Genomic DNA, 12246 nt, shown 5'->3' with positions numbered 1-12246 from the left:
ACTTACATTGCCAATCTTTACTATTCAGTCACTTGTAAAATTTCGTAAAGTTCTTTTTCCACTTTCCTTTACTGCATTCTTTGCTACCTTCCTTGGGGTCACTCATGTTTCCTTTTACTCTCTCTCTCTCTCTCTCTCTCTCTCCACAATATTACACATCTCATTCCACCAGCCCCTCCTTCGCACACCACCTTGCCTACTACACATATCTCCACAAGAATTTCCACGCTTCTTGCATGCATTAATTTCCTCTGCCTCGTACCCAGGTAACTCACACTCGGCTGTTTTCCCGCGGCATCAGCAGGTTCCCAGCAGGTATTCCTTAACTCGTTCACCTCAGTTTGTCACTAATTTGTTCTTCCAAATTTAACAGGTTTTTTATTCAGCTAACGACAGGCTCTCCGAACAAGGGGAGGCCACAGTGGAAGCAGCCTTAATTAATTCCTTCAGTTGTAAGGCTCTATCTCAATTTGAATTCTTTGTCTGGAAGAAACGATAATGGATTAAAAATCAGGTTGAAGGGGTTAGCTATATTTTACATTCTTTAGTTCGTTCGTTCATTTATAAAGGCTCCAAAATGCTTGCATACGTCGTTCGTGGTCACCTAATAGCAACTCTCTACGCTGCTCGATCTCTAGCAGAATAATTATCAGCGCAACCTTGGTCCGGGATGGGGTCTGGGCCCGGACCCGCGCCGGAGGGTACAGGGCACCGCAGTCGTCCACACCGACGATCCTGAGCCCGAAGCAAGGCCCCAGGAGGTCTCCCCACCGCTGGGCACACAATAGCAAGGTAGCCAAAGCACATAGGCACACTCGAACGGGCGTCCCCGCAACAGCCTTGAGGTCACTGAGCCCTCATGTCAGCCAGTGAGTAGCGGGGCCAAAATTCTCCGTCCGCATGATCATGCTGGCGCCATCCCCGATGACGTAGTATGGTACGAAGTGTGGCGTGTAAAATGCATGTAGCGTACAGCAGACACATGGAGAAATACGTCTGGGGAATATGTTGGCCTACTCTGTGTTAGTGACAACCCGAAAAATGTCAGGAAAGGGGAACGGTTAGGAGTCAGTCCTGGAAGCCAGTTCACCTTATAATCAGCTTTCCCGTCGCCCGCTGGTGTATATCCCCATCGGCTGGAGTTACACCCTACTCCGTACTAAAGATCTACGTTGTTAATGTTCGTAGTATAGGTTATTACTGCCTTCTATGTTATTCAGTCTTTATATCGACATGAATTGCACAAATAACATATAATAAGAAACTCGATACTTAAATTTGCAGTGAAAGGCACTGGGGGAGGGCGGACATCCAGAGCAGAGAAGACGTGCCTATAACTAAACGACTTCCTGTTATTTACTGCTTGTCTTTCTCGCTCCTTCAAGCCAGAAACGTTCAACTTTCTCGATTTATTCAACCCGGTATAGCCTCTAGTGCCTCTTCTCTCTTCCTCTCTCTAAATCTCCCTCATCCAACCTCATCCTACAAACACATCCACCACACTACTGGCATCTCGACAAGGTGTTTTTCCCGGTGTTTTTTTTTCCTCACTGAAGTGCCTGCGTGCATTGGAAGCGGGAGACAGATAAAGGGACAATTTAGAGGGATTTAGTTATACTCTCACATAGCCTCAACTAACTTCCTTACTACAGGGCTTTTCCAGCTTGAATAAAATCGTCCAGGTATAGAAGAACAAACCCTGAATTTCGTTATCGGATTAAAGGCAGTAAAGTCGTCGCCCTGTTGAAGTAATTTCCATTTTTTTTTGGCTGATTCCACCTACTTTCACTTACCCTAGACGCGATTTTCTGCATATACGACTCTGATATAGCCTCCATTAGCCTTTTCACGATAAAGGTCCCCTCAAAGTCGTCCTTGTACTGAAGAGATTGCATTTTCACCTTCCTCTAACTGGTGTCTCGATGTAACTGATATTAGTTTTTATTCTTGCTGTTAAATGAAGCCTAACCACTTCGATAACATGTCTTATTTTAGTATACAGTACCACCTCGATAACTTGCCCTTAATATACCACCTCGATTGCATGTCTTTCGTTATAGACTACCACTTCAACGTGTCTCGTTTTTAATATACCTCTTCGATAACATGTCTCATTTAATATACCACATCAATAACATGTCTTATTTTAATATACCACTTCAATAACATGTCCCATTTTAATATACCAATTCAATAACGTCTCATTTAATATACCACTTCGATAACGTCATTTTAATATTCCGCTTCAATAACGTCATTTTAATATACCACTTCAATAACAGGTCTGATTTTTAAATATACCACTTCTATACCATATCTCAATTTACTTTTTCTTGCATCACCTACACTGTTAAATCTAGACCACAGCTTTCAACAACGTGTCTAATTTATCATTTTCTCATTATAGCCGTATTTTTAAAACTTACCTTCACCCTTTCAGTAACAGGATTTATATTAGTAACTTGGGGTCTATTATTGGGCTTGAAACCCCTGACGATGGGATAAGACTTCAGGCCTGTAATTGGGTGGGTTTCAGGTCTCTAATTCAGGTCTCTAACTTGAAGTCCCTGATACACTACGGTCTCAAACTCCTGACAGGGCTAATATCGGGCCCAATACCCTCCATATAAACAGGGGAATATCTTTCAAAACACACACACACACACACACACACACACACACACACACACACGTGTTACCAGGGGATTTTATTCTCATTATAAAGGCGCTCTGTACCTTACCTTGGCCCATATTTTCGTCCTTTTGCAGCTTTTTTTTGTCATGTAGTCAAGCAACAGAATAGGAAAACAATATGGCTCTACATCCTCTCCATAGCACTTCTTCGTGACCAGCATCATAACTCTACATCCTTTCATAGCACTCCTTCGTAACTAGCATCATAACTCTACATCCTCTCATAGCACTTCGTCGTGACTAGCATCATGGCTCTACCTACTCTCAATAGCACTCCTTCATAACTAGCATCGTAACTCTACATCCTCTCATAGCACTTCGTCGTGACTAGTATCATGGCTCTACATCCTCTCAAAGCACTTCTTCGTAACTAGCATCGTCGCTCTACAATCTCTCAAAATCACTTCTTCGTAAATAGCATCATGGCTCTACAACCTCTCCATAGCACTTCTTCGTGACCAGCATCATTGCTCTACAACCTCTCCACAGCACTTCGTGACTAGCATCATGGGTCTACATCCTCTCCATAGCACTTCTTCGTAACTAGCATGAGTACCTCCTCTCCACAGCACTTCTTCGTGACTAGCATGAGTTAACCTATTCCTATATCTCGGCATTCACAAAGATGGGATGGTAATTTTTAAGCCAAGTTTGAGTGAAAAGAGTATAACAGAGTAGTTGGGTTAATGAAAGTTTTATGCATGACTTCAACATTTCTAAAGTCTATCTTCAGCTTAATAAAATCGTCTGGAGATAGCAAGAAGGAGCTCGAAAGACGTCCTCTAGCTGAAAGAAATGAGGAAGATTTCTCGTGATGAAGAGGATGAGAAAAACATCTATCTATCTATATATCTATATCTATAGCCCGACGCCCTACTCCTGGAAAGGGTGGCCGCAGACAAAACGCCTCCAAGTCACTTAATCACCCATCATTTGGCTACCCTCCCCCCAACTCACCCCCCCTCCCTCATATACCTCCCTCATATACATGCCGATAATAATAATAATAATAATAATAATAATAACAATAATAAAAACTTAAGCTCCCATGACTTGCTCTCGGCTGAATGAAATCGTCTGATGTTGGCTGGAATATAAGAGCGGAGTTGTATCGAGCATAAGAGGGTTTTTGGGACCAGTATTAACACTCTTAGGCTCCTATGACTCACTCTCACGTAAGTAATGTAAATTAGTGTTAGCTGGAATGAAGAACAAGAGCTGTCCTAACTTGAAAGGGTTATTGAAATTTATTATACGTTTTTGTGCGTGAAGTAAAATGAGAGAGAGAGAGAGAGAGAGAGAGAGAGAGAGAGAGAGAGAGAGAGAGAGAGAGAGAGAGAGAGAGAGAGAGAGAGAGAGAGAGAGAGAGAGAGAGAGAGAGAGAAATTGTATATGCTGCATTATCTGGTAAATAAAAACGGGTTGAAATTAACAAAGTAAACAGTGAAATTAATTAGAGAGTGGGGTAAATGTGTATGCTTAACCTCTTCAGTATGAGTGGATTTTTTTCTTTTCCTATTTCCTGACTCGACTAGAACTCCACCCTATTAAACGTTCTGACGTTTTTCCCACAAACAGTTTACTGGTCTCTCTCTCTCTCTCTCTCTCATCATTTATTCATGTACAGCCACGTCTAGAACTTCCTGAAACCCTCGCGGTAGACTGTAAACGACCCATTGTACTCTTACTCAACGGCAGGTCACAACACCGAACCTCCCACTAACATATAGAGAAGTGGCAACGTAGTGATGTTCAGCGAAGAAAGACTCCTCAAAATGGGACGGGAATAACAAATACAGGTTCGTCCGGCGGTACTGCTGGAGACAGATATGTTGAGATCCTTTCAGCACTGACAACTTTTCTTCCAGGATTCCCATATCAAAAATCACTCTTCCAGTTCTTCATCCTTTCCAAAGCTTTGTTAATTTTCAATGCTCACACTTACTCGGGTATCACATTTCTCTCTTGTGCACCAAATTTCCTTATTATGTTCACCATTTCACTGCTCTTCATCCAGTTTTAAGTTTTAGCAAGTGTTTGTCTGGCTCTCAGGTGCAAGTATAAAAATGCTAATGTCACTGAGTTACTGAAAACGTCCACGCGCGTCAGTCAGCCGAGTGCTCAGCAACACTCCAGCCTATGCAGTCTTTACCGCGAGACCTGATTTCTGTCGCGGCGTTACGTGTGATGTGAAATCTTGTGAATTTAGAAGCTAACTACTGGGAATGTGTACAGGAAGCTGAAATTTGATGACATTACTTCGGAAGGTAGTCGACGCCTCTCAGAAAGCAGGGTTTTAGTGATATTTAGAGTCTATTAAAATTTCGCAGGGCTCACCTCTCCTCCGCGACCCTGGGAATTGCCAGACATCGCCATCTCGCTCGAGCCCGGGAATGCCAAGCGCCACCAGATTTCTATATTAAGTTAGTTTTTTTTTTCTCATTGCCAATTATATCCGACTCCCATGATGTACTCTTAGCTGAATAAAATCCTTCGTCGTCAGCTGGAACAATACTAGAGCTGTCCCAACCATTAGAGGGCTGTTCTTTCATTTTACATCCCTAACAATATCTCCCTTTCCCTACCTTCATTTCTGCTTTTTCGCACCTCTTTCCCAAATGGTTTCCCTCTTACTTATGAGCATTACAATCGCTTATTTAACAACCACAGCTACTACAGTTCCCTCCATTACCACTATCCCTGCAACCAGTGCCACTACCACCTTCAAACTCACAACTTGCACCACCTTTCCAATCATTACTACCACAGTGCCACGATCGTCACCATTGCAACCACCACCACTACTGCCACAATCAATCACAATCACAATCACTGCAACCACCATCATATCACCATCACACTCTCTCACCACCACTGTAACTACCACCATCAACGCTACCACAATTTCTTCCACCACAAGTGCAACCACCATCAACATCACTATAAGCATCATTACTATAAGTATTGCCACTTCTTCAATCTTTAACCATCACAGTCACTACAACCACTACCATACTCACACCCACCTTCACTACCACCACCACAACCTTCAACAATACTGCCACCATCATCAACACCACCAACACTATCACAATCATCCACATAACCACGTCACTACCACAATCCTTTCCACTCCAACCACCACCCCTAGCACAGCCACCACCACCACAATTTTTGCCACCACCACCACCACACCACCAACACAACCATCACCATTTTTGCCACTGCTATCACCACAACCACCACACCACAGCCACAACCACCGCCACCACCACAATTTTTGCCACCACCACCACCATCACCATTTTTGCCACTGCTACCACCACAACCACCACAACCACCACCACAATTTTTGCCACTGCCACCACGACCCCTGTATTGATCCGGTACCCATGCTGAGGCGAGGTGTTGGAAATGGTGGTGGTAATGAGTGATTGGGGGCAGGTGCAACAGTGGAGGGGAGAGAGAGAGAGAGAGAGAGAGAGAGAGAGAGAGAGAGAGAGAGAGAGAGATGGAAGAAGAGTATAGTAAATGCAATGGAGTCGACAAAGGAGAGACAGACGAATGGAAGGAGCCAGGAAGACAAAAGAACAAGCGGATAAAAGACAGACATACAAAAATATAGACAGAGACACAGAGAGGGGGAAGAAAGAACATACCACAGCCGAAGACAAGGTTAAGAGCAAAGAAAAGTAGGATGCGGAGAGGATGAGAGGAAGAAGAAATAAAGAAGGGCTGAAGACAGGAGGATGAGGAGTGAAAGGCAAAAAGAGAGGAAGAGAAACAGTGATATTGATGGCAATTACTTACGGAAGGGGAAGAAAAAGATAACAGTGACGATGATGATAAGTCTGATGCCTGGTGGTCTAGTGAATTACGGTGCTCCAATCGGATGAGCCCCCTACGGGTTTACATCCAATAACTATAATACTGAGTAGATGTGCATTATCTTCCTATGCATTCAAAGAAAACATGGAAATTGCCTACCGAATCCTGTGTTATGTCTGCCGAGTTCACTGAAATCCATTTGCCCAAATTTCCATGCTTCTGATTTTTCTTTGAGGGGGGGGGGGGAGGCTGACCCACCCACTTATCACGCTCCCCAAATATCACATTACGGATGAGAGTCCTTTGCGCAACATGTATTAAAATTTCAAGACCATATCTGCCGTCCATTCACTACTTTTGAGAAATCTTACTGTAGTTTAGTGAGAGGGGCTGACCCCCCTAAAAATAATGGCGAAAAACTTTATATAGTGGAAGACATTATCAAGGAACCTGACAGGTTGACTAAAGTTTGATCGAAGTCCATGAGCTCACTTCCCCTAATTCTGATAGTTTTTATTATTATTATTATTTTTTTTTGGGGGGGGGCGGATGACCCTCCACTGATCCCTCAGGGGGTAGAGCTACCTAAATACCGCATTACGGCTGGGGGTCCACTTTGCAACGTGTAGTCTGATATCAAGCCATATCTACCCTACCTTTACTATTTGAGAATTTTTAATTTGGTGAGAAAGGGGGGGCTGACCCGCTAAAAATCATGGTTGCAGAATTGTATACAGTGGAAAACTCTCCCAGTAACCAGACGAACTTACCTGGGAACTTTCATTCAGATTCATCAAATAGCCTAGGAAGAGTTAAAGCACACACACACACACACACACACACACACACACACACACACACACACACACACAGGACATCAACAAAAAAAAATGAAGACGCCCGCATGATAATAATAATAATAATAATAATAATACACACCAAGAAAAATACCAGAATCACTACACCACATAATCTCAACACAAACACACGAACACATGCGGGAAACCTTGAAAACGAAGATGATAAACAGTAGAAACGGAGAGAGAGAGAGCGACACTGCATCCCTCGACCTGCATATTTCATTAGCAGTGAGAGGGGCTGAGAGGGTGACGCCAGGCAAATGGATGAACTCAACCTATCTCAATCATTTTCAGACGGCCAATTGTGAGGGATAGCGTGTTTTTTTAAATCACTGACTGCTCTCTACAAATTGGCATGCAGGTTAACAGAGCCCAATGCCATCTCAAATCACCATCTGAATTATAAACACTCTCTGCCTATTAATTCTGTCAAGCTCTACCTTTGTTCCTCATTTTCCGGCCATTTGCAATCCCTGTGATGCAAGCAGTGCGTATTGAGGTCATCTGTCTCGTTGCTTGATGTCCTCTGCCGCGCGATATGCAGGTTAATCTGTCTAATGCTTCCTCATTGACTATCAGGGTGGTATGGGGTGGATGTAATGGGAACAACATTGACTTTGCTGCCACTGAGCTATGAGGAAGGATGGGAAGAAGAAAGCAGGAAAGAAGGAAGGAAGGAAGGAAAGAATGAAGAATGCAGGAAGGAAGGAAAGAAGGAAAGAATGAAGAATGCAGGAATGAAGAAAGGGAAGAAGGAAAGAAGAAAGTAGGAAGGAAGAAAAGACGCAAAGAGAGAGGAAGGAGGGGAAGAAGAATGAAGGAAAGAAGGAAAGAAGAATACAAGAAGGAAGGAAGGAAGGAAGGAAAGAAGAAAACAGGAAGGAAGGAAAGAAGAAAACAGGAAGGAAGGAAAGAAGAAAACAGGAAGGAAGGAAAGAAGAAAGCAGGAGGAAAGAAAGAAGAAGGCAAGAAGGATGGAAAGAAGAAATCAGGAGGGAAGAAGGAAGAAGGCAAGAAGGAAAGAAAGATGAAAGCAGGAAGGAGGGAAAGAAGAAGGCAGGAAGGAAGGAAAGAAGAAATCAGGATGGAAGAAAGAAAAAGCAGGAAGGAAGAAGGGAAGATGTTAGAGGATGGGGGAGGTAGCGGTGACCCCCACACCCTCGTCCCCTCCTAACCCAATGGGGGGTGAAGTCCCCTGGCGAAGGTAACGGAAAAGAATCGTGTCCCATCTTTATCTCCCGCGCCACAGGGACTAACTTATTCCAAAAAGCTTGTCCTTGTGGAAGGGGGAAGGAGGCCTCGCGGAAAAAAAGGGGAGGAAAAAAACTATTGTCATGTAACTTCATTTCACTAACTCGTCTCATTTTCGGACGCTACAGGTGAAAAAAAAAAAAAAAAAAAAAAACATATACTGATCTCAACTATTTCTCAGCTGCATATGATTTATAGGGCGATATCCAGTTTAATAATATCCATCCTTCTATAAAAACAAATGCCGTTAACATCCCACACAGTTTCACCTTATACAGAATTCTGTTAAATACTACGGTGCCGGGCATTTCACGGCTTCAGTTTCTCATTTTGTGAAGCTCATACTGACTACTGCGTGTTTAATTGACGTGCCTCGGTGTTGTGTGCAGTCTCTAATGTGACATGAAGACTAATCATCCACCCTCAAAATTTTGTTGTGTCAGTAAATGTTCGAAATATAGTAATCTGTATGGCGTGCGTTTGCCGCCTTTCACTACCTAGGTATCTCATTTTAGGGACCTTGTTCTCCTTGCTCAATGTGCTGCTTAATGTGGCATACAAGCAAAAATACCAAGTGAAAATTTGCTTCACACATGATGACCACTAGAATACTGTGGTTTAATTCACCATCACTACTGATTGCACAATACTCTACGGAGCCAGCCTGCCGAGTTTCATTACCACGGGCTACTCTACAGCAAGGGACATCATACTCGTGTCACCTTAGCCCAGCGCTTCTTACCCTGGGGGCTAGAGCCCAATGTGTACTTAAATTAGTTTTAGACGGAACTTGGAATGGGCGTCTGTCAGGTACGCTACATTACATTACCACTTTACCTACAAGAAGTTCTGCCCGCCTGTGTTCAAGCCGTGAATTTCAGTTAGTCACCTATTGAATCGCACTGTGTTCAAGTTTGTGAGGATATGGGGAGTGAGTAGCAAGTCCTTTTCCTTTTTTCAAAACACGGTGACTCACGTGGTAAAATCTTGGCCCGTTCTGCGGAGATCCTTGCCGAGATGGCTGTATTCCTAAGTGATGCGAATAACTTTAATGAAATTTCAGATGTGTTCATCCTCTCTCTGTTCGATATGGCAGACAACCTCGGATGGATCAATAACCCCATCATGTCCATGCAAGGCTCCGATGCCAACGATCTTCCTTGTGCAGAGAAAGCACTGGCCTCTGAAACTGTAGAAACCAGGAAGGAAAATGGGACCTTTTGTATCCTGAACGAGAAATTGGGAGATGAGGCTGTTGATTCTACGCTTGCAGAAGGCACTGTTCCTCACCCCTCATACCTCGACACCACCATGACACAGTACAGTAGATTTCTAAGGATGGCTGAATTGCACAATGGATTCGTCAGCTCCTCCTGGCATACAATGGTGAAAGCCTGACGTGTAGCTTATTGATCTACAGCTGAACCAGGAATTTTCAGACGCCACTCCCTACATTACTGGTGTTGTGGCTCTGATGCGACCGGTTGCTAGTGTACCCAGGAGTGGCCACAACACCGCTGGAGATATATATTCCATTTCCAACTGTCTGTCTTGTGTGGGGATACATACTCCAGCGCTGCAGGGCAAAACAATAGCCGGAACTGCCTTCAAGTTGAGCTGCTTCACGGCATGGAGGTGCGTCTGGCCGGCAACAAACCACGAATCGAGAGACAAAAGCCGCAGCAGAAGGAAAACTGATGAGCGTTTCAGTATTTCTCTTTTCGTGTGTGTGTGTGTGTGTGTGTGTGTGTGTGTGTGTGTGTGTGTGTGCTTTACTACTTCCTTTTTTCCTCAGTCTTTTCTGCTTCTTTTTGCTCAACAATAACGACCTTGAATCCATATTTTTGGTGAACTTTCCCACTCTCTCTCTCTCTCTCTCTCTCTCTCTCTCTGACTCCATTCTTTGCCTTCCACTCATTTTCTCCACCACGCTCAAATTCCCTCCCTCACCCTCCTCCTCACTCCTTTCTGTCTCTTTCTCTCTCTCTCTCTCTCTCTCTCTCTCTCTCTCTCTCTCTCTCTCTCTCCATTTTCTCATATTCACTCTTTCCTCTATCTTTCTCCTCGCACATATTTTCTCTTCCATCCAGTATCCTCTCCTCTGCATTTATTTTGGCATTCTCTCTCTCTCCTCCCAGTCCCTTCCCCTCCCTCTGTTAATCTCTCTCTCTCTCTCTCTCTCTCTCTCTCTCTCTCTCTCTCTCTCTCTCACTATCTATCTATCTATCTATGAGGGAAGAAAAACAATCACAGAGATCCATACGATAATTATCCCTTCGTAACTATGATATAATTTTCCCAGGACGAACTAAGATTTACGAGGATTTTTCATTCAGGTTCTCGTCGTCCTTCCTGCAAATCAAAGACACTCGTAACCTACAATTTCCATCTCGTAAATAGGATATATATTTTTTTTCTAGGATAAAAAGGGCAATATTCCGCACTCTCCTTTTTCTTGTCTTCCTTTAAAAAAATAATGTTTTATATCATGCTTACTTTAAAAGCAAGGATTAAGGCAGAGTTAGCTCAAATAATCGACTTTAATTTGCAGCGGCAGTGTTTGTATTAGTATCAGAATTAGTAGCATTAGTAGTGATGGCATTAATACGTAATAACACAATAATATGCAGCAGTTGTTCATATATGTGAGAAGGGGGTGTGAGCTGGGAGCAGGGCAGTGACATACATGACGGGGGACAGGGCGACATGGAGGCGATTTGTTTGTGGCCACCCCTTACGGGATTAAGGCGTCTGGCAATAGATAGATAGACAGATAGGTAGATAGTTGTTAATATGTAACTATGTAACCATACAGCTATAGGTAGTTGTGTCTCAGTTTCCAGAAAGGGGTTAGACACATCCACGTATTCAGACACTCAAGTATTCCAAACACAGAATGACCTTAGCTGTTCACGTGTCGGTACTGCGATCCTACACACACACACACACACACACACACACACACACACACACACACACACACACACACTTTATTCGGAAGTCAGAGGGAGATATAAGTCCGAGATCACATGTAGGAGACACAGAGAACCAGAGAGAGAGAGAGAGAGAGAGAGAGACAGTGGGAAGGCGTTAGCAAGCACAAACTATGCTATACACGGGTCATTTCTTATCATTCAAATATCTGTCTCCCAGTAAACTCCAACGACCCCTAGTCTGCCTGTTCATGACCTCCGCTTACGATACAACAGAGGAAGGTGCGATAGACATGACCTCCACTTACGATACAAGGGAGGAAGGTGCGATAGACATGACCTCCACTTACGATACAAGGGAGGAAGGTGCGATAGACATGACCTCCGCTTACGATACAAGGGAGGAAGGTGCGATAGACATGACCTCCACTTACGATACAAGAGAGGAAGGTACGATAAAGAAGGACTGCACTGACATTTACAACTCCTCTCCGTTACTCTCTCTCCAGGTGCCACTCCCAGCGACAGTACAGCCAAATAACTTTCTCTATTTAACACCTCAGCTACGTCTATTGACAGTAGTAGTAGTAGTAGTAATATGTAGTGGTAATAGTGGAAGTAGTAGTGGTTGTTGTGGTTGTTGTTAAAGTTGTTCTTGTCGCTGTATCAGTAGTAGTGGA

The 12246-nt window shown here is 43.6% G+C and overlaps 1 protein-coding gene across 1 annotated transcript in view; it reads right to left on the bottom strand.

The window, feature by feature from the left end:
- LOC145408519 (solute carrier family 60 member 1-like) overlaps positions 1-2626 on the bottom strand; it is a 199313-nt gene extending 196687 nt beyond the window's left edge. Inside the window, exon 1 of the mRNA XM_080279251.1 lies at positions 2597-2626. Within this exon, the coding sequence (XP_080135377.1) occupies positions 2597-2626 (30 nt within the window). The remainder of the gene's footprint in view (positions 1-2596) is intronic.
- Positions 2627-12246: the final 9620 nt, after the last annotated feature.

Source organism: Coenobita brevimanus, chromosome 77, assembly GCF_032717465.1.
Source record: "Coenobita brevimanus isolate Jiangsu-jjx chromosome 77, ASM3271746v2, whole genome shotgun sequence".
In the NCBI taxonomy this organism is placed as follows: Eukaryota; Metazoa; Arthropoda; class Malacostraca; order Decapoda; family Coenobitidae; genus Coenobita; species Coenobita brevimanus.
This window is presented reverse-complemented; position numbering and strand designations above follow the sequence as displayed.